The sequence below is a fragment of the Malus domestica genome, chromosome 16, assembly GCF_042453785.1.
Source record: "Malus domestica chromosome 16, GDT2T_hap1".
Taxonomy (NCBI): domain Eukaryota; kingdom Viridiplantae; phylum Streptophyta; class Magnoliopsida; order Rosales; family Rosaceae; genus Malus; species Malus domestica.
The window spans coordinates 19,405,849-19,431,191 of NC_091676.1; the positions used below are offsets into that span (position 1 = coordinate 19,405,849).

Genomic DNA, 25,343 nt, shown 5'->3' on the forward strand with positions numbered 1-25,343 from the left:
ACACACTCAACCAACCAATCAAAGATATACAAACGCTTCTGTTAAGCCAATTCGTACCCAGAAAGTTGAAACTTGTCCAGGTTCAATCCTTTTAGCTATAGCTTCCCCAAGACAAGTCATCTTTTGTCTAGTGTAAAAGCTCTGCTACCTTCCCTTAGTGTTGTAGTATCGAGTCGCTCGTGTAAAACCTATTTACTTTTCATCACTTTTAGACACAAAGAGAAGTGGTTGCAAGAAGTTCAACATTGCCCAACAAGGTAAAATCTTTCCCTAATCTCTTTTTTTTTTTTTGTATTTTTTTTTAGTAGATCTATCATTTAACATACTTTCCTTCATGTATATAAGTCATTTCCAACTATTTTCTACTTAAGAGTTTCATTTGTATTCTAATCTGGTTAAGTTAATAAGCTGTGATTGAGGAAGTGGTTGAAAAGGCCTTGAACTCCCTTCGTTTTGGATATACAAGATTATGAACTAAAAGTCCTTGTTTACAAGGCAAGAAAAAGAACTTAATGCAAACTTAACCCATATGCGACAATCCTTTGATAAACAAGAAGTTTAAGTAACTTGGGGTGCAAGTAATCGACTTAATTCACTTCTATTCAACAATCTGTTATACAAAGATAACATTAGCACGCTCAGATCTCTGTTAACTTTGATTGCACGAGCCTCGAGGCTTACACCAAAGGCCCCACAAAGGCACCTTTCAACCTAACTGCTAACTCATTTTGCAGTACACCAAAGGCACCTTTCAAACTAACTGCTAACTCATTTTGCAGTACACCAAAACCTCTCAGACGAAGTTGGGCCTCCCAGAACGGCTAGTCCTCATAGGGATGAGAAATCTTGGATGCTCTATCATTTCTAATCTTGGTAGACACTGAGGTAGCCCGTATTCTATATTCCACCTGAAGGTTCGCTCCTTCCTCTTTCTTCTTGGCATACAAGACTAAATGGATCCCACCGGGCATGCCAAAACTATGTTTGGGCAAAGATTTCTCTGGAAAAGATCTTTGGACGTCAGCATAACTCCCCAAGGGATTGGCACTTTGGATGAATATGTTTGGTAGTCGGGCTTTTGCTTGCCTTGTGTGCTACAATAGGAGCTTGAAGTTAGTTCTAAAATGTGCCTTTATGGGGCCTTAGGTGTAGGCCTTGAGGCTCGCAATCAAAACTAACTAAATGCTTAGGCGTGCTACTGCTATCTCAATATAGCAGATGTTGAACATGTGTGTTTTAGGCCAATTAATTGCACCCCAAGTTACTTAAACTTCTTGTTATCAAATAATTGTCATAGATGGGTTAAGTCTGTATTAAGTTATTTTTCTTGCCTTGTAAACAAGGACTTTTAATTCATGATCTTGTATGTTCAAATAGAGGGAGTCCAAAGCCCCTTAAGTCATTTGTTTGGTTCAAAAATGCTCTTAATGAAAACATATACATTAAGGTAACTAGATCTAGATGTAAATAAGACTTTTAAAATAGAAAAACAAGTGGAAATAACTTGAATACATGATAGAGAATGCATTAAGCAATAGATCTACTAGTTTAGAAAACAAACAAAGAGATTTAGGCAAGATTTCACCTTGTCTAGCAAGGTTGAACATCTTGCAGCCACTTCTCTTTTAGTTTACAAGGGTTGTATGCTAAAAATGGATGGATGGTAAACAAGTTTACACAAGGGTTATATTAGACAAGAGATAGTATTTTCAAGAAACTATCGCTAAAATAACTAAATCTAGGTTGATTTCAGCTTTTTGACGCAAATCTGACTTGAGAGCAGAGTTTGTATGCTTGTTTATTTGATTGGTTGAGTGTCCTTGTCTCTGTTGTCTCTTCTTCCTTTTATAGGTGATTTGGCCCTTGGGGTCAGGGCATTACTCTTGCCCGAAAGTTTCTTAGAAGGTATTGAGTCATCAACTTTTTACTTGTAGTGCCACTGGAAAGTGTCATTTGGCTGATTGTGAGTTAGTCTTCATCACTTGTCATTTCCATCATAAACACGTGGCTTATGTTTTGGCTGACAAGGCTTTAGTTTGCCTCTGGGCTTGACATTGGGCGTCAAGTAGATTCATCTTGTTTTGCCATATTTGGGTCCTCTTTCAGTTTAGCCCAATATTCAAATATTAACCCAAACACTTCTATCTATGAATTTGTTCGAAAGCTTTTTTTTTGTATTATTCTCTCTTTCAATGCCGAGAGTAATAGCTCAGTTATGTAATTTAGCCACCAAATCTATCTTCCCATAAGGTTTATCAGTTCTTTTCCATCTTCTTCTTGGTTTAATTGATTTAGGGAGGAGGTGGAGAAGAAAGGCTGGTTAGGAGATCGTTGCGTGTTGTTGGGGTGGAAGGTAGCCATGGCTGCGATGGGTGAGAGATAAGGAGTTGCATCATCGTGGCTAGGATCGATAGGTGAGCTTGGGTGTGTTTAGGGTCCAGGTCAATGATGATTGGCGAGTGGTGGTGGCAATGGGGAGTGTGAAGGAGAAATTTTTTAGGGTTCTGGGCACAAATGCCAGCTGGTGTTCCAGGCCTATCAAAATTAGACAGTTAGATCTCTTTTTCTTTTCTTATTAAAAAAACTCTTAAAAGTTGAAACCACTTAAAAGCTGAAATCATCAGCTCTAGTACCGAATGAGAGAGAGAGATGAGTTCGATTTCCTTCTTCTGTTGTTTAGATTTATATAAGAAATCAGAATTGTTCATTTTGTTTCGATCCTTTGGCTGTAAAATGCTCACCAAATATTGCATATTTTTATCACTTAAATTTTTCAGATTAACAATTAGTCACCAGCCAACGAAATTAGATACTCTCCGAATCAATTTCATATGAACCCTCCGGACCACTTAATCCCGACAGTGAGGACTAAAACTTCATTTTTCCTTAACTCTTCGCTCACTTTCGTCAAACTCTTCTCGGGTCACTATTTAGAAAGAGGAACACAAAACAATGGAAGCAAGAAATTAAAAGATGAAGATTGAAACAATTTTCAAATTTTTTGCAGTTGAAAATTAGTGAAAGAATGGAAAATTGTATATTTGAATTTGTGACAATCTTGAAGGTTGGAAAATTGAATCAGTTTTCAGATAGATTTTTTTTTATTTTTTTATTTTTTTTTATTTTTTTGCAATTGAAAATTAGTGGAAGGATTGAAAGTTGTAGATTTGCAGCAACCTTGAAGGTCTTGAGCTTTTCTTCAATGAAGGTCTTGGAGCTATGCTTCAATGAATTTTGTTATGGGAGGAGAGAGAAGAAACCAAACGAAGCGGAGGCGATGAAGAGTTAAATGCATTATTAATAAATTATTATAATTCATATCTCACAATTCCACATGTTTTGATTTGATTAGTAAGTACAAGAAATTTTTAGTTGTGACGAGAACACAAGTGGTACATCACGTATTTTAATAGGAGTGATGGGAAATTTTATCTTTTAAGTTATTAAGTTTTTAGCACAAATATCCCACCATTTGTATAGTAACACGTTGTATACTATCTCATATACCGATCATACTGAAAAATCTCTCATACTATGTGGCGTTATCACGTGGTACTACAATACCATTTTATTATTTCTCCTTAGGGCTGATGGTTTCAGCTTTTAAGAGTTTTTTAATAAGAAAAAAAATAGGAGATCTAGCTATCTAATTTTGATAGGTCCAATTCCAATATGAAATTCCATCAGTGCAAGTACAAGTTTCCAATGCCAGTGCCAATGCAAGTTTCCAATGCCAGTGCCAGTGCAAGATTCCATGCCAGTGCCAGTGCCAGTGCTAGTGCAAGACAAATACCAATGCTAGTGCAAACTTTCCCAGTGCCGAATGCGAACTTCCGAACAAACCTGAACAAACAAGCAAAATACCCAACTTTCGTAACGTCACTCGAGTGGTCACCAGTTTAAGCACTCAAGCAATCGTCGCGGTGGGAACAACAGGCAAGCCAAACAAAGGGCTCAACAGTAGCTTCAATCAACAAGCCCAACAAAGGGGCCTTTAAACAAATCATAACAGCCCAACATATCATGGGCTCCAAACCCTTTTTTTCTACTTTTCTTCTTCTTTCCTAGGATGGCAACGCAAAAACAAAGTTTTGATGCAAACAGATGCGGGTACGAAGATGCAGATCCAAAGGGTGCGGGTGGGGGGCCTTATGCACACTACAACGAGGGACGACGGGGTTGCAGAAGCATGTCAAGTTGCAGGTGCAATGGTGCAGGTACGTAATCTTGAGTACAAGGTGCGGGGCGGCGAAGTGGTGTGGCGGTGGTCCAGTTCATTGAACTTGGCTGCGATGATTGCGGCGGTTCGAGCAGGTGCAAATTCACGACGGTGCGAAGGTTACAGGCACTTGCAGATTTGTGGTGGTCTTTTGCAAATTACAGGTCAGGTTGCAGAGGCAACAAAGATTAAACCCCGAAGGACTAAACCTCATTTGATACCAAACAAAGCAGATTGATCCTGAAGGATCAAACTTGCTCTGATAACAAGTTGAATATTAGAGTGAGTCACGAACAAGATTACAAAATAGAATACTATTAAACAAACAAAAATACCAAAACAGCTACAAAACTCTAAGAGGCTACATTGTGAATGACTGGTTCCTTAAACTAAATTACAAACTATATTTATAGAGAATTAAACCTAAGAAACCCTAATTAGGATGGGTTAGGCCCAAGTTCTAAACTAACAAGCAAAATCCAAATACTAAAATAAATCTAAATATTAATATTTTTCAACAAAAACGATAAAGGTAACTTCGAATCAAAACGATGCAGGACTAAATCTTGCTAATTGAATATTAGAGGTGGTGCTTTGCATGCATGGGCGTCAGTGGGAGAGGGACATTGTAATGAATTCGATGTGGTCTATCTCATCTCACATGTTCTGATAAGGTAACGGAAGGCCACAATCACTCACAGTCAGTCACACCTCTTCCTCCACTCATTTTATTAAATTGATTACAAATCCAAATACAATCAGACAATAAAAGCATGGAATATTTGACTTAATATGTATTTTTCTGTTATTATGCGATCCAAAGATTAGGAATCCCTTCTTCTATTGGAATATTTTCTTCCTTTTGACCATGTATTTTCTTCATTTGCACATATGCCCCATCTTATTAAGTTGCTTCTTCATGTGGTACACACTTTGAAATTAAATTTCGATGCAAAATAAATTAAATAACACTTCTTTTTCTTTAGTCAGGTGAATACCATTCAACCAAAATTATTCTTTTCTTATATTTCTTATTTAATAGTTGTTCCGCTCTTAGTCTAGTAGTAGTGGTTCCTCTCCTCGACTTTAGATGAAGATCCAAGTTTGCACGTCGCATCTCCATTGTTCTAAAGAAACAAAGTAGTGTTGTTTTTTTCTTTCTTTTTTGACCTATGAAACAAATGTGTGTTTGAGTACCAATCAAAGCAAATAAGACTAGTTCTTTTGGTTTCATAAGAAAATATTGAACACTTCACCGATCATAAAACTTATATCTTTTTACTTTCATCTCAATCAAGAAAGGATTGCATGTCAACCTAACTATCAATATGGAGTGATTGTTTTAGAGTGTCATAACAACTGCAATTTTTTAAATAATTAGTTCATATTGACACTCTAAAACAATCACTCCATAGTGATCTCACTTTAATTTCTTGTCAAATAGTAAGGATTCACTTTAATTTCTTGGTCATGTTGGTCACTAACCCATCATAGATGATTTGAAAATGTAATTATTGTATTATGGGTTTGCAATACCAAATATCATGACTTAAAAAAATCAAGCACAACATCAATCAATTGCTTTTGAGTAATGAAACACTCGCAAAACAATATCATAATTTCAAGATAATTTAAATATTTGCAATCACTCACAAAACAATCGCATCAAGTAATTCGTTGAACTTGAACACTTAAAATCACTGACAAATCAAGTGATGTGTCATCAATATGAAATAAACACATTAATTATATAATAATTCGCTTCCTAAACATTAGTTGGATTATTATGTTTTTTTTTTTGAAAATGACCAGCTGGTGACTTCGTCACGGTAGTCCACCCTTTTGGGGGTCGAGAAGACTTATAGAAGCATTTAGCCTCCCCCTAGTCATCATTGTGCGATTCACTAACGCTAGGAATCGAATTCAAAACGTACCGTGTAGAATACAAGTCTAAAATTTATTTCTGACCACTGAGCTACTTTGTAATGGTTTAGTTGGATTATTATTGAACCATCGTTATTCCCTAGGGTTAAATAAATTGTTTGATTGTGTTGGTTTCGTTGATTGCAACACCATTCAAAAACGTTGCCTGACATTTTCCAATTTTATATGACACAAATTTTGTTTTGTTTGTGTTAATCAAGTAAAATATACGAAATTGGACAACTTTTTGACACCAAAATGGAATAGACAACTTTTGGGATAACTCATACTTTATGCTTACGGTGGAGACTGACCAACTGCTACACAATGGAACTCTTTGACTGAATCATGACCATTGGATCCAATGATTCTACAAATCAACCCTTCCACCGCAAAAGTGGCATCCCAAGATCTTTTTCCCCAACCACTAATCCTGCCTCCAATTTAGAAAATTTTACCAGACGTCTTATTAATCAGAAATAATAAGACGAGGAGTCCCAATGAAATTTGAACCAAGGGAGTAAAAAAGATTAACGCTATGACTCGTACAAAATTCATCACATTTCAATTACGGATTGATAAACGAGTCATGGCGTTAATCAACACAAGAACCCAAGCTGGAATTAACAATTTTAATAGGGAAATATGTATGATACAGTTGGCAAAATCAGGTGCATGTGTGATCACGAATTAACTAAGATGAACGCGCATACACCGTTAGATGAGATCTACATACTATTTTTACATATTTAAAATCCATCAGAACCCTTGAGGAAAAAACCGGATTGAATCCGGCTAACTAACGAAGCTGAACGAAAGGCGGGACCATCTGAGCCGTGTCGTAGCAAAACGGAGCCGCCGGGTGCTGCCACTTCTTGAACACCGCCACCTGAGCCGACTTGTCCGCCTCCGCGCCCTGCTGATGATGGCGCGGGAGCTCCTTCTGCTGGTGCTGCCGCGTGTCGTCTCGAGATTTGGCCTCGATTGGTTGATCGGGGGAGACGAGAGGGGAGAGGAGGGGGATGGCGACGTTCCAATCGGGGACGCGGTTTATTTGCAAGGAAGAAGGGGGCGGGGCTCGCCTCTGGAGGCGGCTGGGCTGGCGTCGGTTGCCGGAGCTCGGTCGCGATTCTTCTGCCATTGATATTTGATTGGATTTTGTTGAGATCTCGGAGGAGAGGGAGAGAGAGTGAGGGATTTGGGATTTGGTGTATAACAGGTGGAACTGGGGAAGGAAGTGGTGGTGCGTGTGTGAATATATATATATATATATATATATACAGGGAGCTTAAGGGGAGGGATACCATTTTTTCAAAAAAAATGGGGACACGCTCCCCACCGTTAGATTGACTTTAATGAAATTGTGTGGTTGAGATTAAAACACAAACCACAGAATCTCAATCATAAGATTTCATTAAAGTCAAATCCAACGGTGGGGAGCGTATCCCCATTTTTTTGAAAAAATGGGAATCCCTCCCCTTAAGCAATTCCTATATATATATGTGCGTGAGAGAGAGAGGCGTATGGTTGGCACGCGGCTTTGGCTCCTGTAAGCCCCGACGATGGAGAAATTTTTCATTCTTTCCGGAACACATGTCGTTGTATAAGAGAAGAAAAGGTTAACTTTTTCAATACAAGTATTTTACTAACGTTAAGTGGCACGTGTTATGTCATTCTGTGTTTTTAGTACATTACCATTATGACGGAATAATGAGGAGCTCTTTAACAAGATCTAATTTGTTTTGTTCAATTTTATCCGAATGAATATTCTACTTGTCAACTCTTGGCACTTCAAGATCAACTTAGGTATTATATTCTTGATATGCGTCCGAGTAGTCAATTTTTTCCAATGAAATGAATTGGTTGTCTTGCAAAAACAAAAAAAAAAAAATAGTGGAGACGGGGTGGAACAAAGTATATAGTCATGTGTATTTGCAAATTACATTAACTTTGGTTCTATTGTTTGCTGCTACTTCAGTAGAGAGAGCCTTTATTGCTCTAAATATTGAGAAAAGTACATTGTGTAACCAAATGAGAAATCAATTGTGAAAGTTCTAAGATGGTACTTGTTTAACCTAGAAGGGATGAATAGGTTCCAATTTAAAAATCCAATTCAATTTTCAGTTCTCAAATTAAATCCACCTTACAACTCAAGTCATTAACACCCAGAAGAAGGTCGTGGAGGTTGTTGAAATTGTATGACTGCCATGAGGCAGCGACCACCTTCACCGCCCATAATGAAGAACTGGAAAGTTTACAAGTCAAGAATCCACGAATGAGGAAATCACATGAGCAAAAACAAACTCCTTGAAACCCTCTCTGAGTTCTTAACCCTCTTATTTGTTAGGAGATTACCCTCCTGATGCAATTTCAATTTGGATACATGTTGAATTCAATTCAATACTCTTTAATCATTGAGTTCTATATTTATATAATCAATGTTCGAAAATAGATTTTGAGACAACTAATTTTAATCTAGTTGGTGGGTTTTCAATATAAGGGTTCGGATGGAGTTTCGGTGGTCGTAGGTTGAGTTTGGGGGTGGTAGGGGCCTGATATTTCTCGATCTTTATTTTGGTTTTCCATTTTATTTGGGATTTTGTTTATTTATTTTTATTTTTTATCTTTGTTTCTTTTTTGAAATTATTGTTATTATTATTTTAGTGTCCATATAAGCTAAAAAGTGGAATCCATTGTTGCCACATGTACATTTGCCAGAAAAAGTTAACGGGTGCTTAATGGATGTGCTTTTCATATTTATTTGAAATGTTTAAAAATATTGAGAATAATTTGAAATGATGTTAAAAAGTTTGGGTGTTTTAAGTACTCAATCCTTTAATTAATTAAAAGCTTTTACGCTACACTAACCTTATGTGTTCGAATTTCCACTCCCAATTATTCTATTACTTGGAAACAAGGTTCATTAACACTAACAAATCTTTTTGTTTTAACAAATGATATTATTAATACAAAAAGGGGGTGGGAGAATGGCTAAACCTCACAATGGGCTAATAATAATATGATGAGAATCGAAAATAAGATTTCTCATTTACAAGTTAAGAGAATACAAGTAAATCGTAATACTAAATAGCAATTAACATTAATATAAGTAAATAAATAAAAATCTGAAGCCGAGCCGAAAAGCGATAGGAAGCTCGAGCTATGAGCTAGCCAACAAACCACCCTAACCGAAAGGGAGAGCGACCGAGTTAAACACTTTTTCTTAAGATAATATGTAACGAGTTTCCAAAAAAAAAAGAAAAAAAAAAAGATAATATTTGGCGTTACCAATTCAGACCCGGGGGGGGGCCACAACCGACCGTTTTCGGTAATACATGGAACGCTTGCAGTTTGCATTTTTGTTCCCCTCGTTTTTGACTTTCTTTTTTTATTATTATTATTATTTGGTTGGACGACATCAAAAAGGACGACGTTGAACCCACATCTCCACCTATCAACCATCTCTGACCAACGGCTCAGATGAGGGTCACGTGGCCAGTTGTAAAAACGAAACGCACCGTTGGTTTGCTCGCAGGCCCGAACTTTATCGCGTTATCTCTATTGTCCTCTAGCATTTGGGGAAATTACAGAAGATAGCTGCCAAACTAGCCAAAATCAAAACAAAACACATATACTGCAAGTGCACTACCACAGCAACGCTCTGTACCAATAAAGTAAAAACATAAATTTTTGTTCATATTTTTGTGTCATTGACATAAAACGCCTGTGAGATAACGGTCAAAGAGCAAAAACATTTTTTTCAGAATATTCGCATAATTTCATATGAATTTGGTCGAGTGTTCGGACCAAAAATATAAATAGAAAGAGAGAAGGCCCCATGATTTACAAAATTGGGGACTTTTAGACCAACTAGTACACAGAAAAGCCCCAAATGCTGCAAACTCTCTTTTTGGAAAGCTATATATAATGACTTAGGTGAAAAGCATTTTGAGCTCCTCAATTCTGGCAGAACGAACTTCCTCGTCAGTGAGAGCTCCGGCAATCATTCTCTGCTTCCTCGCCTGAACTTGTTGCATTCGCTCCTCCACGGTGTCCTGCAATGCGCAAAGCAAAATCATTTTGAGCTTCTCAGTTGTCCGTGTTTCGTGATCAATTGAGTTTGGAGTGGAAAACGTGAGACGCAAGAAAAGTAGATCAAATAAAAGAAAGCCAGCAAAGCAAGAGTTGCTTGTTCAACTCACTAAAGGAAAAACATCATTCAATTTCAAGCAAAAAAACACATGTAAACTACTGAAAGATCACCTTGACAATAAATCTTCTGACTACAACAGTTTGCTTTTGGCCAATGCGATGAATTCTCATTATCGCTTGCTCCTCTACAGCAGGATTCCACCACGGATCCTGGAAAAAGGAGGAATACGATGCTTTTGACACGAGGGATGAAAGGATTAATTACCAGAAACATGCAAATTATAGATATAAAGATTGGGAAGTACCATTATAAAGACATTAGATGCTGCAGTTAAATTTAGACCAACACCACCCGTTTTCAAGGATGTCAGCAACACCTGAGTATTTGTAACACATTTGCAGAATGTTAGGGATGAATAGATCGCTGCCAAATTATAACAGCCAAGGAAGAGAACGTGACTCTTGCAGCTTACCATTTTCCCCCTGGTGTCGTTGAACTCATTTAAAACCCTCTCCCTCTGTGTCTGAGACAGCTTTCCATCAAACCTCAGAAATCCAATTCCTCTTTTCTTCATAGGGGACTCCAAGAGATCCAAAAAAGTAGTCCACTGACTGAACACAATGCTCTTTGCACCAGAACCTGACCGAAGAATACGCTCCAAGAAATCCAATAGCTTTGCAACCTTGGAAGATTCTGTCCAGTTTTCCTCATCGGTCACCCGGAAACGGCTTTCTGATGGGCAGGTAATAAGGTCACTGTTTGCAAGCCATTGCCGACATATTGGGCATCGACCAGTAGCTGGTGTCTGCCAGCTTGAGAGAAGACACTCTCTGCACATCTTGTGTGCGCATGGTGTAAGTACAGGATCATCTGCAAATTCCAAGCATATGGGACACTCTTTGCTTTCACCACGACGGATACTCTCCACAACCTCTTCAACGTAGGCTTGAGTGGGGACAATCTGCTTTGAACTGGAAGAATCATGACTAGCTTCAAGGAATTTTCTGGCAAGATTTTCAAAGTCCGCAAACTTGTGTGGATCATTCCGACTTTTTATCTTTTGTGAATCAGCGCTACTGCATACATGCAAACAAGATTTTATTAGAAGCAGATCAATACAATCAACAAGGAAACAACATTGGTTATTAAGTAGTTAGAAATAATCGCAAATCCATTCCCACCTCATAACAAGATACGGGTGATTGCAACACTGCCTCAATCGAAGTAGCAGCTCAAGGATATTTGCATAGTTGTGAAGAACCTTGCCTTGCGCTACAAATTGATCAAACTGGACCTGTATAGTTTGCATAAAAGATGGTAAGCACTAAGCACCATGGATGATAGAATCACCACTGATGAGCTATCAATAATAACTAGGCTACAAGATATCCTTTTAGAGTCGAGAAAACTTACTTTTGATCTCTTAAAAAGGGCATCGTAGAAGTAGCGTTCAGCATCCGACTGTTCACACTTGATGGTTTGAATGTCGACTGGAGGGAGAACAAGTATGGGCCTGAGCCACAAGCAACAAATGTTAAAAGGCTCCAAAGATATTATGTGTGTCTGTGTGTGTGTCTGTGTGTGTATGTGTGTGTGTGTGTGAGAGAGAGAGAGAGAGAGAGAGAGAGAGAGAGGGTTTAGAGGAATCCAAAAAGTGTTTTACCTTCCTTTTTTATCTGTTGTCTCCTTTGTTCTTCTTAGCATTAGTGACCTCAAAATAGCCTTGATCAATCTCAGTCCTCTTGGATCACCATTCTCATATGGTTTTTGAATTAATTTACTCCACCTAGATGTAGATAATACCATATTAGTGACACACATGCTAACATGCCCACTAGCTCCCCAATTGTTATAACTGCAATACAATAGCAATATTTTAAAATTCATACCATGACCAGTTACACCACGGTTCGACATGCAAGAAGCATAAGAGGCTGTAGAGGTCTTCCAAATTGTTCTGCAGCAATGGATTTCACAAATAATGTTAGAACAAATGAATAACCCCTCCCCTAAACTCTATAAGAAACAACTAGTTAAAGTCTCCAAAAATGCACCCAAAGAAATGAAGACAGGTACTGTTAAAAGAGCAGTGCTGTACACATGCTTTGTTAGCCGTTGTGGTTTCTATCACGCATACTCGCATATCTATCAGGTATGAAATCAGGATGCATACCTGAATAGGGGTTCCTGTCAAGCACCATCGACAATGCGAGGACAAGGCAAAAGCAGCCTGAGCTGCTTGGGTTTTTGAAGCCTTAATGGTATGTGCTTCATCAAGCACCACCCTATACCAGTCAACCTGATGGAAAATACTGTTCTCCTTATCCTAAAGGAAAATTAAAGCATCCATATAACAAAGAAGATGAATAAATTTGTTTTAGTTGATTTTAGCAAACAAAAAAAGTGCTAAGAGTTGCTTTAAACAGAGGGTATTTTTTTCCTTACACTTTTATAAGATGCAGCCAACACACCATACGTTGTCAAGACAACATCTTGTGCCGAGATTGTTTTGGGGTCAGTGGTTCTGCACCCACCATAGTGGACAAAAATAGAAATACTTCCAGACTCTGAATGGGTTTCGAGCTCATCCTGAAACATTGAAAGAAATGATAAGATATCTTCCAAAGTAGTTCAAACTATTAGGGAATAAATTAAGATACGATCACTTTTTCCTGGACCATTAATTTTATGCCTAAATTCAGACAAAAAACTTCTTTGAACAAAACACTATTCAATACAAAACAGAAGATTCACCTTCCACTGGCTTAACAAAGACATGGGACAGACAACAAGAGTGCCCCCCCTTGGTTTCAAGGGGGTGCTTGTATCTGTATCTATCCTCCTCCTTTTTGTAATCTCAGTACTTTCAGAGCTTTTTCGGACTGGTCTTGCAAGTATTAGAGCAATTGTCATCACAGTCTTCCCAAGTCCCATTGCATCTGCTAGGATCTATAAAAACACCCTTTTAAGTTGGAGAAAAGATTTACATGATAATAAAAAGGTCGTACCCAGTGCACAAGGCTCCCGCTTTACGCAGGGTACCAGAGAAAAAAAGGAAACCGAACATGTACTAAAGCAAATTAAAGAAAATATGGACAAGAGGGAAGATAAAGAAACCCACTCCTCCTCTTGCCATTAGCGTTGCAGTTGGAAGTTTTGTGGTTGCCTCCCCTGTGAATATGTTCACATAGACTGAAGAAACCCTCCTGAAACACGGCATGTTTAGCTAAGTTAGACGCTTAAACTATTTGATTTGATTCTATGGACACACCATATGTTATGACAACGAAAATAGAAAATAAACTAGAAGTTAGTTCTCGCTTCTTCCATATTCATTTGGCAACATACTCATCACAAATATGATAGGCTGCCCAGCAAGGATGAAGGGTTTGTGCTGCCTTCTCAACATCAATTCCCTTCTCTAACTCAGACATCCAGTAGAGAGCTTGCTTCTGGTATGGCTTCAGAACGCATGTGAGAGTACTTGACGGTTCCATCTCCTACAAAATTGAGAGAGAGAGAGAGAGAGAGAGAGAGAGAGAGACCAGGGGGTGAGGAAAGAGTATATTGATGACATCAAAAACAAAAACCATAGTTACTCTGAATTTTGAACAATATAAGCATTCCAAATACCTACCTCCAAGTCATATACATCTGCTGCACCAACAAGTTTATTTAGAGATGATTCTGTAACAACTTGTTCATCTTTGCTTTCTTCTGAAGGCTGTTGGGTGGTGCCCTTTCTTCGTTTCACTAAGGGCAACACTGGTGCAGCACCATCTTCAATACGCTGTTTTGAACCAAGCATGTCTATGTTATTCAATGTCAAATTATCCATGGTAATTTAGCAATGAAGATGTGTATAAGACAAATCCTTGTATTGAAATATTTAATTGTCTTCATCAAAGCACTTTCATTGGAATTCAATTAGCACACTGAAACTTTACCCAAAAAATTAAAAAAATCATAGCACCACTGAAAAGCACTCTCACTAAAGAAATGGCATAAGAACCAATTCACGATTTGCTTTTACCAAGGGTTGGAATTCTTGCAAAGACCTCACTCAGTTAATGAGTTCAAGTATAATCAAAGCACAATCTAAACTTTCATCGTAGTTGGTACAATAGTTTCTTGGTCACAAACTCCCAAAAACATTTAGTAATAAACACACATGAAAAGATTATATGGATAAGTGGAGATTCAGCAAATCCAATTTTCAAACACGTGAGATCAATGCAAATGAACAAAAGAATGGTTAAACATACTTCAATGTTCAATAGACGTTTTCGGGAATCAAGATCTTCTGGGGTGAATTCAGCCTGAATGAAGCAAAATACAAAAGCACATATCAGTACATCACATACCAACAAAGAACAGAGTTTCTAATGCGTGGACTTGTATATGTCGAATGCTAACATTACCACAGGACAAATAGGTACTACCTTTTGATACGGCCGAATTTTCAGCAATTTGAACAAAGTGAGGAGAGGATACAATGAAGTATTAATGACAGGGGAAACATCTAGCCTCCATGACGAGTGGTCACCCTCCGTAAAAATGGAATGGTGAATATAAAAACTGTAAAAATATTACAATTGAACACAATTAGCACACACAAAACTGAGTAAGATAATTCCAAGGAATGTGAGGACAGCTGGATAGGACCTCTACCTTACATACAATACAACCTCTTGCATCATAGAAAGGACACTCGGTGCAGCTATACAACGCCCACGAACTTTAACCTTACCAGAACTTACAAGCGGAATAACAGTCTTCGCCCATTCCATGGGAAGCCGACCAATCTATAAAATTAATCGTATATAGAACACGTCATTCATTAATCCTATCGAACATATAACAAGATAACATATTATGTTAAACAGAACACAATGAAGCAACAAGGAGGGAACATTGATATACCTCTCCAAATCGTTTGGTCGAGAATCGAACAATCCATTGGGTTTTGTAGCTTGAGTTTGCACAAGGAAAAGTAAAATGAACAATCTCATTATCAACCAATTTCCTGCCTTTCGAAGTTGAAAGTGCAGTGATAAACGTCCTTCCCACCATAAGCCAATCCTGCTCCACAGGGAAATCTGCATCTTCCAAATTCTCGGGTCTCATCTGTTGCACCGAAATCACTTGACAATCAGGAACTTCCTTCTTCACCTGGCTCTTAGGCTCCGGCCCCTTGCGCGAAGAGATCGAGTTTTCGAGAATGTAATTGATGGCGGCTTCTGGGTTGTCACCGCATCTAGCGAGCACTAGGAGAATATCAAGTTCGCGTATCTCAGGCCCCAGCCCCAAAACTGAGCGAATTTTCTTTACATTCTCTTCCTTTCGAATCTGCCTCTCTTCCTTCTTCAACGGGCTCTCATGCTTAGCTATGTGAAGCTTTTCAGCTTCACCTGACTCCTCAGAGGCCTCCAGCATGACCAGGGTTGTAATGGGTTCCACATTTAGGACCAAACCCTCTTGACTCTCAGGAACCTGACTCGGCACTAAGCTCAGAGACTCCGCCTCCTCCGACTCCTCAATGGGCTCTGCCTTGACCCGAATCGGAACAAGTTCCTGGCTATCAGGAACATCAGAGGGCTCCTGCTTGACCAGAGTCAAACTCTCTCGACTATCAGGAACTTCTTCCTTAACCGAGAATTGAGCCTTCGACCCGCGAAGCCTTTCGGTCTCATCCGTCTCCTCGGACACCTCTTCCTTAAGCATGGTCGAGATACGAGCCCCCGCGCCTGGATTCGTCCGCTTCACCATCACCCCCATCGGAATTCCAACCGGAATTCCCATCGGAATTTCGGAGTTGTCTTGCTCCTCTGCATGTCTGGCGTCCAAGTCTTCCATAATAGACATGGATCTGGAGGCAGAAGACGGAAATTAGGATTAGGGTTTCGGGAAATTGAAGGGAGATTTTGAGGAGGAGGAGGAGAGGAAGGGAGGGAAATGAAAGAGGGGCCTCTGCGCCTTTTGCGTTTATATTAGGATCTGATTTTGGCGCGAAACCCAGTTTTTAGTTTTAACCTTCACCAAGTTTCGCCGTTAAATTTCACGGTTTTTTAACCGCTTTGGGTATTTTTGGGCGTATCATGTACCTTTGGTTTTCAACATTTTGGCGCCAAAGCACGGGAGGTCAACGGTTGCTGGCTGAGTAAAAATTTCAAGTTACCGCCAAGACTGCATTATCTTCGATGTGGGCGCACGTCGTCGTTTCGAGTAAATTGAATTTTCTTTTCAAGAATGTTTTGAAAATTGAGACAAGAACATCTCCGATCAGAGAAATTTGGCCTAATCGGATAAATGGTTACCGTGATAATAAGGTATTTGGATGATAGCCCCTGTGATAAAAAAATTCGGATTTAAACCCATGTGGTCACAGTCTGTTAGGATTTAAACCCCTCTGGTCTAAGTCTGTTAGGATTTATGTCCTTCTGTCATTCCTCCATTAGGTTTAGGTTGGCAAAATCAGATAAATAGTCACGTGGTCATAAGGTATTCAGAAGATAATCCCTGTGGTAAAAAAAATTCGGATTTAAAACCCTGTGATCTAAGTTTGTTAAGATTTATGCCCGAAACTAGAGGTTCTGTCATTTCTCCGCTAAGCTTACAAGTGGAGCAGAGTTTCTCTGAGGAGATGCGACAGAACGTGGTTTAACTAATAAATCACATAATTCATTAAAATTCAAGATCTAATAAATCAAATAATTCAAAATGCCTTTATAAAATTAACAAGTTTTTGACTCTTGAATATCCAACCAATTAATTAATTCTTTATAACATATTCTATTTTTCTTTGACAAATAAGACAGTAATCGTTGACGTTTTCCCAAAATTTTACGTAAACCTCTTTGAGATAAATAGTTTTTTTGTGTAATTGTAAATGTGAAGTAAGTTTTCGTATCCTATTGGTGAAACTAACTATTTGAAATTCAACGGATCCTCTGTTTTCGTCTTTTTCTTCTTGTGAAATAACTGAGATGAATGAATTTTTTTACCATAAACTGAAATCTTCTCTACCCCCCTCTTTTTATTGTAAGATATTTTTTATTGATAGATACTCAAAGAAACTCTACTCCACCTGTAAGCTTAACAAAGGAATGACAGAACCTCTAATTTCAGGCATAAATCCTAATAGACTTAGACCACAGGGGTGTAAATCCAAATTTTTTCTACCACAGGGGCTATCTTCCGAATTCTTTATGACCACGGGGACCATTTATCCGATTTGGCCAACCTAAACCTAATGGAGGAATGACAGACTGTGACCACATGGGTTTAAATCCGAATACCTTATGACCACAGGGACTATCATCCGAATACCTTATGACCACAGGGATCATTTATCCGATTAGGCCGAGAAATTTTTAAGTAGGAGACTAGACTAGGTCATCTGTACGGACACAAAAATGCCCACATACCTCATTCTCTAATTTTTGCACTTAACACTTTCTCTTAAAGCAGCATTAATATTAAAAAGAAAGAAAAAAAAACATCAATAGTGTTTTTCAATTGAAAAATTCAATTATAATGTGGGATTACGTGAATTTGTAGCCATCACCCTTGTTGCAAAAAATGATAGTGACTTTAACTTATTTTTTCGGTGATTATTAAAAAAAAAAATTACAACAAACAATGTTTAATTTAACATATCAAGCTAAGAGCAAAACTTTAAAATAATCAAATATCATATTAGTTGTCAATTTAAATTTTATATTTAAATTTTAACATCGCCCTTTAATTCTCAAAAGCTCTAAGCCATATAAATAAATAAACACATTGGAAAATTCGGAAAAGAGAAAAAAAGGGGGAAAAAAAAAGAGGGAAAGCCCAACAGAATAGCAGATAGAGGCCCACATAAATAAGGGAAACCAGGCCTAGTTAACTTCTCCAGGCTAGCCTTTGGTCCTCTCGAGCAGTTGCCATGACAAAGAGGATGACGTTCCATACCCGACTTACATGAATGTAATAACGATAATTTAAGTGAACGATTTTACAAAATTAATGTCTTTGGAGGTTTAAGGATTAACCACGCAAAAACATCTATGGCGAAATTTTCCCGGTCTTATGACCGTATTAAACTAAGTTTGAATCGGATCAAATCTACTTGTATTTATAATTGTGAGTCCGTGACCCGATTACAAACTCATAAAACAAATTTAAAAAGTCATCGAAAAAGATAACGAGAAAACCAAACACACATCCCAAAGGACTCAGCTACAACAAACTAAAAAAGCAAGTAGAATTACATTAGACGGAGATTTTCGTGACATCTTCGTCATCCTTTACAATCAAATACAAAAAAATCCAAAGTACTATTAACCATGTAAATGCCAAGTGGCAAGAGTTGATGTAGACCATTAGATCAAAGATTGGTTAGAGAAATATTGACCGTTGGATGTGAGTAGTTAGGAGATTACTTAGCTGTTAAGAATTCTTCTTTGTATAAATAGTTAGCTGGCTCACTTTCTGATGTAATCAACATTCTCTCTCTAGAAATATATACAAGATTCTTCATTTGTTTCTCTCTCTCAAAATCTCTTTGCATTTCCTTGATTTCTGTCACCATTGTTATGATGGTATCAGAGCTCAGGTTCTTTTCTTTTTGGGGCGCGGTGATGATCTGAATCTATCGGTGCTGGTCGGAAGTATCTGGCGGTGTTTTCTTTTTTTTTTTGGTTCTGCGAGGTCGGTGGTAGTCGAAACGTCTCATCAATGGCGGTGTGTTTTCCGATTGAGAATGATGATCAAGTTCAGGTTCTTTCGTTTCCGATTTCTCTAAATTGCTTGTGAATTGTGATACATAATCTGAAGCACGAAGCTGTTAGTGTTGATTGATTGTTGAAATCTTGAGAAAAAAAAAAAACTATGGAGGCACAAAGCCATGTGTTCTGTATCTTGTGATTGTTGTAAGATACTCTGAGTTTTGTAGCACGAAGCTCTTTGCAGTGACACGAAGTCTTATTGTTGTTGATTGAAATCTTGAAATTTGTTCAAAAGATTCTTGATTGGTCAAATTAGGGCAAAATGCTCTCTGAATTGACACAAAGTCTGATTGTTGTTTGAAGTATTGTGATCTGTATGCAAGATTCTTGATTGTTCAAGACTGATTGCACTTGCATTCTGTTTGGAGTATTAGTATAATCTTGAAGAAAGCTTGATAATTACTGTGCAACAATGACAACTTCATCACTTAAGATTGATGGAGTGTTGGGGATGCTTACAATTCGTTTGCAAGATGATAATTTTGCTAAGTGGTCATTCCAATTTCAGTCTGTCTTAGAAGGTTATGATCTATTTGACTACTTTGATGGAACAAATGTTTGTCCTCCTAAGTATGTAGTATCTTTGGAAAGTGGAGTAACCAAAGAAATCACAAATGCTTATCGTGAATGGATTAAGACAGATAAGGCTCTATTAAGTCTTCTTCTTGCTACACTTGGAGATGAAGCAATTAAGTATGTTATAGGGAGTAAGACTGCACATGAGGCATGGACACACCTCACTGATCGATATGCTACTGTTTCACGAGCTCGGATCAATCACCTTAAAACTGAACTGCATACAATCAAGAAAGGTGTTGACTCAATTGAGAAGTATTTGCTCAGACTTAAGCACTTGAAGGATCAGTTATTGGCTGCTGGAGAGAATATTTCAGAGAATGATTTAATTGTTGCAGCTCTAGCTGGTTTGCCTCCTGAATATAACATGATCCGTACTGTGATTGTGGCAAGAGAAACACCAATAACACTGAAAGAATTTCGTGCACAGTTGCTGAGTGCAGAAAGAACAGCGGAAGAGTATCAATCTGTACTGCATTTTCCTATGACAGGCATGTTCTCTCAAGGTGAATCATCTGCAACAGGAGCTAGGAGACAGTTCTATCACGGAGAAAGTTCTACTTCTCATAATCATAATGGTGCCGGATTTGTGGGACAATACCAGAGAAATAATGGAACTTTTGGGGGTCTCAATGGCAATCAAGGTGGAAATCACCATAATGGGAGTCAGAGTAATTCCAATAATTCCAATGCAGGGAATTTTTCAAGAACCAATACTGGTTTTAATGGGTCTCGATTTTACACTAAACCAAGATTCACTGGTGGCAATTCTTGAGGTTTTAATAGTAGAAGCAATGGTAATTTTTCTGGTCCCTCAAACAGTCACAGAAGCAATTCTAACTGGAATGCTTGGAATGGAAACAATGGGCACAAATCCAATATTATTCCTGAATGCCAGATCTGTAGCAAATGAGGGCACACTACACTCAATTGCTACTACAGAAATGAACAGTTACCATCTTCTAATGGTCCAATCCCTGAGTGCCAGATCTGTGGAAAACGAGGGCATATTGCTCTTAACTGTTACCATCGAAGCAATTATTCTTTCCAGGGTGCACCTTCACCTCAATCTCTCAATGCATTGACTGCACAATCTTCTACAGACTTTAACAATAATCAAGCTTGGATCATGGATACTGGGGCTACACATCACATGACCAGCAACCTTGAGGACTTGACTATGATTGCACCATTTGATGGAGATCAGAACATCACAGTTGGCAGTGGTGAATGTCTTCCAGTGAAGAATACTGGTTCTTCTTCTATTCAAACATCCTCTAAACCCTTAAATCTCTATACTGTTTTGCATGTTCCTGAGTTAACTGCAAGTCTCATTTCTGTCTATACTTTATGCAAGGATAATAATTACGATGTAATTCTTGATGAATTTGGGTTTTGGGTGCAGGACAAGGCAACAAAGACAATACTCATGAGAGGAAAGAGTAGTGGGGGATTATATCACATACCAAAGCAGTTCTTCAAGTACAATCAGTTGAGGCAGTCTACACCAAAAGCATTTCTTGGGCAGTTAATAAAGGCTTCTTTGTGGCATCATCGGTTAGGTCATCCTACCAATGAAGTTCTACATAGTATGCTATCCCATTCTCAGATTACCTATACGAGTGATATAAATAAGCATGTTTGCAGCTTTTGTCTTAAAGGCAAAATGTCTAGACAAGTGTTTGAAACTAGAACTTTGGGGTCTGTAAAACCATTTGAGAGGATCAGCAGTGATGTATGGGGACCATCTTCAGTTGTATCAATAGAGGGTTATAGATATTATGTGAGTTTTATTGATGATTGTACTAAATTCACATGGATATTCCCTTTAATATACAAATCTCAAGTTCTAGAAGTATTTCAGTCTTTCTATGCATTTATTCAAACTCAGTTTCAAGCAGTTGTTAAATTTTTCCAATCTGATGGTGGTGGAGAATACATGAGTTTGGTTTTTCAGAAGTTTCTTAGTTCAAAAGGTATATTGCACTTGGTATCATGTCCTTACACTCCCCAACAAAATGGCACTGCTGAAAGAAAACACAGACATATATTAGAAACTGCAATTACCTTGCTTACCTCAGCTAATCTTACACATAATTTTTGGTATCATGCATGTGCCCATGCAGTTTTTCTTATCAATAGGATGCCATGTAAATCTTTAAGTATGCAGTCTCCATTTTTCCAGTTGTTCAAAGTTCAACCTGTGCTACATTCTCTGAAAATTTTTGGCACAGCAATGTATCCTTACCTTAGACCCTATAACTCATCCAAATTAGATGCACGAACAGATCAATGTGTATTTGTGGGATATGCCTTAGGCTATAAGGGTGTGCTTTGTTACCATCGAGCTAAGAGACGGTTGTATATCTCTAGACATGTAATTCATGATGAGCAGACATTTCCTTTTTACTACAGTAGCTCTCCAATATGTGCACAAAATGTTGTTGGGCCAGTTTCTAGACATCATCCTGTGATTGTTCCTTATGTTCTACCCGTTCATGCTGAAATTTCACAGAGGGATTCTTCTTCTTCACAAAGTGTCAGTAGTGAGAATTCAGTTCATGATCAAGTGATTTCAGCAATACAAGTTTCTTCCCAGAGTTCTCCGGACTCCACAGGTGTTCAAGTTACTTCTCAGCTCCAAGATTCCTCACCCCCTACTACTTTACTCTCTGCACCAACTCTCAACTCTTTGTTGCCTGTCCATAACCCAGCTTCAATTGAGGTAGGTCCACCTTTTTACCCAAATAATGATTCAAGTTTAGTACATACTATATCACCTCCAGTATCTTCAAGTGAGCATCCTATGCAAACTAGACTAAAGTCAGGTGCAATTCAAAGGAAGGATTATAGTGCTTATTCTGCACAATCTCCTTTCTCTTCTTTATCTGGTGATTTTGCATTTTGTGGATATACTGCTTTACTCACTATTACAGAAAGTGATGAACCTTCGTCATATAAAGCTGCTGTTAAAAGTGAAAAATGGAAAGAAGCAATGGTGGATGAGTTCATAGCTTTACAAAGACAGGGTACATGGATTCTAGTTCCTCCACCTTTGAACAGGAATATAATTGGTGGCAAGTGGGTCTACAAAGTCAAGAGAGATCAACATGGTGTAATTTCTAGATACAAAGCACGCCTTGTTGCCCAAGGGTTCAGTCAAGAACAAGGGCTGGATTACGAAGATACATTTAGTCCAGTGGTCCGACATAGTACAGTTCGACTTGTGCTCGCCCTTACTGCATCTCAAAAATGGAGTCTTAGACAATTAGATGTGAAGAATGCCTTTCTTCACGGGGATTTACAAGAAGAGGTGTTTATGAAGCAACCCCAGGGTTTCCAAGATTCTGAGCATCCTGATTATGTGTGCAAATTAATCAAGTCCCTCTATGGTTTAAAACAGGCACCTAGGGCCTGGAATTCTAAATTCACAACCTACTTACCTACATTGGGATTTGTTGTTTCAGATTCAGATACCAGTCTTTTTGTTAAAACCCAAGGTGCTGATATAGTGATACTTCTTCTCTATGTAGATGATATTATCATTACTGGCTCTAGTTCCTTACTGGTACAACAAGTGATTGATGCTTTAGGGGACGTTTTTGACATGAAGGACATGGGCAAGCTTACATATTTTTTGGGCTTGCAGATTACATATCAAGAAAATGGTGATTTGTTTATATCTCAGTCGAAATATGTTAAAGATTTATTGAAAATGGCTGGTCTTGAGTCTTGTAAACCTTGTTCTACTCCCTGCAAGCCTCACACCCAACTACTCAAGGATGAGGGTACATCATTGCCAGATCCAACTCTGTTTCGAAGTTTGGTAGGAGCACTTCAATATCTGACATTCACTCGTCCGGACATTGCCTATGCTGTGAATTATGCTTGTCAGTTTATGGCTAACCCTACAGATGTTCATTTCTCCCTTGTTAAAAGGATCCTCCGATATCTTCAGGGCACTGTAGCTTGCGGTCTTACTTATTCTGCCCATTCCCAGCTACACTTGACAGCTTTCAGTGATGCAGATTGGGCATCTGATATCAACACAAGGCGCTCTACCACTGGTTATGTTGTGTTCTTAGGTCTTAGTCCCATATCTTGGCAATCTAAGAAGCAAGGGGGGGTATCTCGAAGTTCCACAGAGGCTGAGTACAAAGCTTTAGCTAATGCAACTGCAGATATGGCTTGGGTCCGATTGATTTTGAAAGACTTGCAGGTGTACTTACCTACTCCACCTTTGTTATATTGTGATAATGTCTCCACATTGGCTCTGTGCTCTAATCCTGTCTTTCATACTCGGATCAAACATTTGGACACGGATTTTCATTTTGTTCGAGAAAGGGTGCAGAAAGGGGATTTGCAGGTGGAATATATCTCCACTAAAGACCAAGTAGCTGATATTTTGACTAAGGGCTTGCATGGTCCCTTGTTTCTTCATCATTGCTGCAATCTCAAACTTGGTTACCCAAGTTGAGATTGAGGGGGGGGGGGTATTAACCATGTAAATGCCAAGTGGCAAGAGTTGATGTAGACCATTAGATCAAAGATTGGTTAGAGAAATATTGACCGTTGGATGTGAGTAGTTAGGAGATTACTTAGCTGTTAAGAATTCTTTTTTGTATAAATAGTTAGCTGGCTCACTTTCTGATGTAATCAACATTCTCTCTCTAGAAATATATACAAGATTCTTCATTTGTTTCTCTCTCTCAAAATCTCTCTGCATTTCCTTGATTTCTGTCACCATTGTTATGAAGTACCTGGCTAAACTAAATAAGAATCTACTGTTACCGAAAAATATTAACAAGAATCTACCATTAGCTTCTATACAAACAAAGATAATGAGTTTACTCCATGCAGTTCGATCTACCAGTCATACCTGAAAGTTGAAAACATAGAATCATTAATGCTTTTATAGTAAAAAGAATGATCCCCCAAATACAGTTAGAAAAACTCATTTCAAAATCGATGCTTTCGACTGAAAGACTAAATAAGTTACAGAGTAGATTAACTGTCAAAGCCCTGACTAAAATTGACATTACTGGCAAGTCGATGGCTTCTTCAATTAAGTTCATGTAATTAAGAGCATGTGTCACCTTTTACGGATTAATGTAACACATTGCCTGTCCCACTTCCAATGTGAATCCCATTGCGAATCCAGTCGTCACGGTATACCCAAGCATCCCAGCCAATATCAAGAATTCCAAGAATCTGTTGTGAACACGATATATGCTAATAAGTTGGTAGCATGATGAAAAGTGCTACCACCAAAAGACATGTTTGGTGGATATCATTAGACATGGACAAAGATGTATTAAAAAGGTAGATGATGCGTGACTTACCGCTCCACCTTTCCATGGTACAAAAGTTGGATTTGATGTTGATTGCAAGACCTATTTTACATGATATAATCCACATATGAAAAACTATGGTCGAGTTATTTTCGGTTACAAGAAGGAAGGGTTTAAAACCATCAAGGATAGAAGTAATAAACTTACCTCAACAGTATCAATCGCTTCATTTGAAGGAATTGCATGTAAAACCCTGCAAAAAGGAGAATGATAATTTAGTCTTATAAGGGTTTGAGTGAAAGTTCCATTCCCATTCAATAGCATTTATTAAATAAGCACACGTGCATATCAGGCTCTCGTAAGCATCCAATTTTATTGAAGCGTACTTAAAAACTAGAAATTCTGCAGAA

The 25,343-nt window shown here is 38.2% G+C and overlaps 2 protein-coding genes across 2 annotated transcripts; both read right to left on the reverse strand.

The window, feature by feature from the left end:
- Nucleotides 1–6,757: 6,757 nt before the first annotated feature.
- On the reverse strand, nucleotides 6,758–7,395 carry LOC103404039 (uncharacterized protein At4g14450, chloroplastic-like). Its single transcript, XM_008342895.4, has one exon. The coding sequence runs from the start codon at nucleotides 7,281–7,283 to the stop codon at nucleotides 6,942–6,944; it is 342 nt and encodes a 113-aa protein (XP_008341117.3). The 5' UTR covers nucleotides 7,284–7,395; the 3' UTR covers nucleotides 6,758–6,941.
- Nucleotides 7,396–9,874: 2,479 nt separating this feature from the next.
- On the reverse strand, nucleotides 9,875–16,250 carry LOC103404038 (DNA repair protein RAD5B). Its single transcript, XM_008342893.4, has 18 exons — nucleotides 15,219–16,250; nucleotides 14,967–15,100; nucleotides 14,738–14,873; nucleotides 14,561–14,614; nucleotides 13,933–14,085; nucleotides 13,644–13,795; nucleotides 13,417–13,501; nucleotides 13,050–13,244; nucleotides 12,741–12,884; nucleotides 12,469–12,621; nucleotides 12,185–12,252; nucleotides 11,959–12,081; nucleotides 11,709–11,808; nucleotides 11,477–11,589; nucleotides 10,768–11,371; nucleotides 10,600–10,671; nucleotides 10,406–10,504; nucleotides 9,875–10,197 (listed from the first exon to the last, which is right to left on the reverse strand). Exons 1-18 carry the CDS (start codon nucleotides 16,158–16,160, stop codon nucleotides 10,075–10,077), a joined length of 3,450 nt encoding a protein of 1,149 aa, XP_008341115.3. The 5' UTR covers nucleotides 16,161–16,250; the 3' UTR covers nucleotides 9,875–10,074.
- Nucleotides 16,251–25,343: the final 9,093 nt, after the last annotated feature.